Genomic DNA, 5120 nt, shown 5'->3' on the forward strand with positions numbered 1-5120 from the left:
CGGAAGTCTCATTGCAATTGAAATAAGTGATCTCTCCTTTGTTTACTATTTTAGGTTCAAGTAGGTTGAAAGAGGGAACATGACGAACCCTTTCCTCCTGAAACTGTACTCTATTATGAGGTAATTAATGTTCTATTAAGTCGAATGTTGAGATCCTATAGCTACCACATGAAGGGAAATTCTTAAGAGCCTGTGTCCGTAATATCACAATAATTAAGAGCCTTGAAGAACCTTAGCAATTTTGATTGGAAAGGTGGGCATTAAAAATCCCTATAATACTATTATAGCATTATCAACCCTCAAATCATCCCGTAGTTTTTCATCCTGTGCCAAAAGAGGATTCCCAATTGAGAAGAAAAAAAAAAATCTCAATACTGCCTATACTAGTATAAGTTTATATATCAGTTTTGCTGATATTATATTTTTTTTTATATGTTTATGAGTATATTAATTCTTATTTTTTAAGAATTTACATCATGTGTTAAGTTGTTTTAAATATATTTTAGTTATTCTCATACTTTTTATTATTATTTTCAACGTATATTTTTTTTTTTTTGAAAAAACAAAGAGTTGTAACAAATACATAACAAACTTAAAAAATAATTACTTGGTAAAAGGTGAGTTTTTTTCAACGAAAAAAAAAACTACAACATGCTTGTCCAAATTTTATTAACTAAACAACAACTGTTCATTTTGAGATTTGATGAATTTGATATTAGGAGTCTCTTTGAATAGTTTTAAAATTTTTAAAAAATGAAATATTAAAAAGTTTACAAAATAATTTATTGTAACTTGTAAAAAAACAAATGAAATTAAGGAGACATTAAAAATATATAACAAATCAAAAGAACAATAAATGAAATTACCGAGGTAATGGAACTGTTGCAAGTAATGGGGTTTAGGAATTGTCGTACGTAATAAGAGTTTAGAAATTGTAAAAGATAGTGGTAGTTTGGAATTTGTCAAAAATAACAAAAATAACGAAAACCGCAGGAAATAACAGGAGTTTAAAAACCGTAAAAAATAATTGAATTTAGAAATTGTAAAAAATAATGAGAGTTTAAAACCGCCAGTAATAACAGAGGTTTAGAAACCGTAAAAAATAACAGAAGTTTAGAAACCGCCGAAAATAACAGGGGTTTCAAACCGTTGAAAGTAATTGGGTGTCATTCCAGGTGTTAGTAAAAGTTGTTAGTAATCCGTTAACAACGTCGAATCCTTTAGGAAAAAAACAAACTGCTGATAATACACTTAACGGGGTTAAAACCACCGAAAACACTATATATAATTCCTGTTAAAGAGAAATTGATTATACATTTTTTTTTATCAGCAATAAAAAATAAATAAATGGGGACCACTTCAGGGGTGGTCCAACCCTTTTACAAGAACACATAGAATCTAACTCCTAACTTGGCACCCAAAATCGTCGGACAAAGGACCAACCAAACCAAGCGCTAACTAGCTTTACCGAATCAGCCGTATACATGCCAAAGGATCCATAACCCAACAGGGGTAGGAAAAGTAAACTTCGCGGGACTTTGCAGCAATCGAAGACCATACCTTTACTTGCGCAGAGGCAAAAACTTCTAACACATCTGCCACTCCTCCATTAAAGACGATCAAGTTCCTATGCTTCCAAATTTCACTCACAATTCCAACCCAAATTGCCCCCCAAACATCATTAACTGAAACCGATGCCTGACTCAACCTGAATTGGATAAAATTTTGCATAGGATCCAAATGGATTACGAATGACACTCCAAGCCACTCAAAACAAAGATACCAGACCCTCCAAGAAAAGTCACAAACGGAGAACAAGTGACTCGACGACTCTTCAACCTTTCCACACAAGCAGCAAACAGGGTTTTCAACCACCACCCCGCGCCTTACCAAATTAACCCTAGTTGCAATCCTATTTTCCAACACCCTCCAAGCCAAGAAAACAGCAGAAGGCAAGGCTTTACACCTCCACAACCTATAGTAAATCGGAGAGAAATCCCCATCACTAACCCTCCTTACCTTAATATAAGCTGAGTTAATAGTAAAACTTTGAGACCCCTCAGCCTTCCATACCCAGCTATCCACCCCTCCCGCATCCATCTTTATCCCTTGCAGCAGCTGACTCAACTGCTCCTCCAACAACTTCTCCCAGTCAAAGAGGGATCTACGCCAACACAGATGCCAAATCCAAACACCATTAGACCAGTTCCCGATCTCGGCCACCTTAGCAGCTTTAGCCGTGCTAAGCGAATATAATCTCGAAAACATTCCCTTCAAGGCACCACAATTCAACCAGCTATCTTCCCAGAAAGAAATATTCCCTCCATCACCAACTTTCCACTCAATCCCATCTTCAAAACTTCTGCCCCAACCCTTAGAGGCCCAAACCTCCTTCAAGTCTCTCCACCATAGGGAACCACTGCAAGGTTTACCTTCCGCTCTCAAATTCCTCCAACCACCATATTTAGAGTCAAGAATCTCTTTCCACAAACCTCCCTTGGCCAACCCCCACCTCCAAATCCACTTGCCTAGCAGGGCCAGGTTAAAAGTCCTTAAATCAATGATTCCAAGACCCCCGTAGTCCCGAGGCTCGCAGACCTTATTCCAAGAGGCCCAAGCGATTTTCCTTCCGTCAGAGCCCCATCCCCAAAGGAAATTCCTTTGGATTCGAACTAACTTGTTAGCCACCCCAGATGGTATTTTGAACAAGGACATAAAGAATAACGAGAGTGAGGAGAGGACTAACTTAATCAAACAGATCCTCCCAGCCATTGACAACCACCTGCCTTTCCACCTCGACAGCTTACCCTGAACTCTCTCTAGCACCCCGTTCCAAAAAACACCGCGCTTGTGGCACCCACGTACCGGTAATCCTAAATAAACAAAAGGAGTTACCATCACCTTACAGTTAAGAATAGCTGCAAAACGTTGAAGCGAACACTGATCCAACCCCATCCTGCCAATTCTGCTTTTTAGAAAATTCACCTTAAGCCCAGAAGCAAGCTCAAAGCAAAGCAAAATAGCCTTAATATTAAAAACACTTTTGGTATTCGCTTTGCAGAAGAATAAGGTATCATCAGCGTATTGTAACATATTAACATTCACCTTAGCTCTTCCAACCTCCAGACTGTCAATCAAATTCTTCTCTTCCGCCATCCTAGACACCCCAGCCAACCCTTCAGCAACTATGAGGAAGAGGAACGGAGCAAGCGGGTCACCTTGACGAAGTCCCCTCCTAGGAGAAAATTCCCCAGTTGGGCTGCCATTCACTAATACAGAGACAGAAGCAGATTCTAAACAACACTTTATCCAACGAATCCATTGAGCACAAAAACCCAGTCTTTCCAACATATAATATAAGAACTCCCAGCTAACCGAGTCATATGCCTTTTCATAGTCAACTTTGAAGAACACACAACTCTTCTTCTTCCTTTTATATTCTTCCAGCACCTCATTCGCTACCAGTACACTATCCAGCAATCCCCTACCTTCAAGAAAAGCAGACTGTCTGACATCAATCACTTTGCTAATCACCTTTTTCAAGCGTAGAGACAACGCTTTTGAGATAATTTTATACAGGCATCCTACCAAAGAAATTGGCCTAAACTCGCCAAGCTGCAAAGGATTTTCAACTTTTGGGACAAGACAAAGGAAAGAAGCATTTGAACCTCTAGGCCAGTGGCTCTTTGTTGCAAAATCCTTCATTGCTAACATCAGATCCATCCTTAAAATTTCCCAACAAAACTTTATGAAACCAAAATTAAATCCATCAGGACCAGGGCTCTTAGAGCTTTCACAATTCCAAACCGCAGGCCTAATTTCTTCTTCAGAGAACTCCCCACCAACATCTCAGCTTCCGAGATAGAATTGAACCTTACGTTATCTAACCTGACCTGACATACATCGTTCCTGTCGAATCTATCCTTGAAGAAGTCACGAACCTTGTCCTTGATTACCCCCTTATCCTCACACCACCTACCCTCAACAAACAACCCGTGCAATTCATTCCTCGACCTTCTCCATTTCACAGATGAGTGAAAAAACTTTGTGTTAAGATCCCCCTATTTCAATCATTTCTGTCTTGCTTTTTGAAATACAACCGCCTCTTGTTTAAACATGGCTTTGTTCAGATCAACTAAGAGTGACCTTCTCTCCTCCCTTTCTGACTCTTCTAGACCATTATCGTCATCACGTGTGTCTAACTCATCAATCCTCATCTGTAACTCCTCACTAGCAAGGTTCACATCTCCAAACACTTCTTTGTTCCAGATTTTCAACTCTATTTTAAGCTTTTTCAATTTTTCTTTTAAGACGTAAATTCCACTTCCTTGAACATCAAAGTTGTCCCACTTCAATCTCACAAAATCTTTAAACCTACTATCTTTTTGCCAAACATCCAAACTCCTAAAAGGTCTCGAACCCCAGTCGACAGACACTTCCTTAAGGACAACTGCACAATGGTCCGAGATTGACCTATTTAGGACGAACTGTTGGCAAAGTGGCCAGGCTTCGAGCCACTCCTTTGACACAAGAACCCTGTCATTCTACTTTTCACCAATCCATTAGGCTTATACCAAGTAAACTTCCTACCAACCAGCGGGATATCCACCAACTCAGATTTTTCTATAAACTCATTAAATCCTTTTATTTCTCTAGAATAGTCTGTCACCGAGATCATACTCTTCCTCTCCTCTTGTCGTCTAACTGAATTAAAGTCTCCAATAACACACCAGGCCTTAGAGAGTTGATTCGACCTGAACCCATTGATCTCTCCCCACATCACTTTCTTCTCCCGTAGGGAGCCATAACAGTAGACATTCACGATGGAGACATGTAACCCATTGCCTACCTTCCAAAGGCCCTCAATGATAGAGTAATTCCTTCCATTAACAAAACTAAATATCTGAAAAGTCGTATTGTTCCAGATCGTAAGTACCCCTCCAGCGCTGTTTACCGCTTTGTTTTCAACCCAATCAACATTGTTATTTCCCCAAATAAGATACACTTTCTCTCTAATAACTTCAGAGCATTTCGTCTCCTGCAAACGTGAACAGAAAATCAACTTCTCTTGTGTATTACTTTTTAATTTTTCACTTATTTGTCTGTCTTTCTCATATTTT

At 39.1% G+C, this 5120-nt stretch overlaps 1 protein-coding gene across 1 annotated transcript; it reads right to left on the reverse strand.

Annotated features, from left to right (window-relative positions):
* Positions 1 to 3746: 3746 nt before the first annotated feature.
* Positions 3747 to 4780, reverse strand: LOC137839459 (uncharacterized). Its single transcript, XM_068648573.1, has 3 exons — positions 4595 to 4780; positions 4147 to 4544; positions 3747 to 4014 (listed from the first exon to the last, which is right to left on the reverse strand). The coding sequence occupies exons 1-3, from the start codon at positions 4778 to 4780 to the stop codon at positions 3747 to 3749; spliced, it is 852 nt and encodes a 283-aa protein (XP_068504674.1).
* Positions 4781 to 5120: the final 340 nt, after the last annotated feature.

Source organism: Phaseolus vulgaris, chromosome 3 (genome assembly GCF_000499845.2).
Source record: "Phaseolus vulgaris cultivar G19833 chromosome 3, P. vulgaris v2.0, whole genome shotgun sequence".
NCBI lineage: Eukaryota > Viridiplantae > Streptophyta > Magnoliopsida > Fabales > Fabaceae > Phaseolus > Phaseolus vulgaris.

Excerpts from the sequence above, each read along its gene's own strand:
- LOC137839459 (XM_068648573.1), bottom strand. The coding sequence starts at position 4,780 with ATGTGGGGAGAGATCAATGGGTTCAGGTCGAATCAACTCTCTAAGGCC. Across the intron at positions 4,545-4,594 it reads AGTTGGTGGATATCCCGCTG|AATGACAGGGTTCTTGTGTC; the intron begins GTTGGTAGGAAG and ends GGTGAAAAGTAG. Across the intron at positions 4,015-4,146 it reads TCAGAAAGGGAGGAGAGAAG|GTCGAGGAATGAATTGCACG; the intron begins GTCACTCTTAGT and ends GAAATGGAGAAG.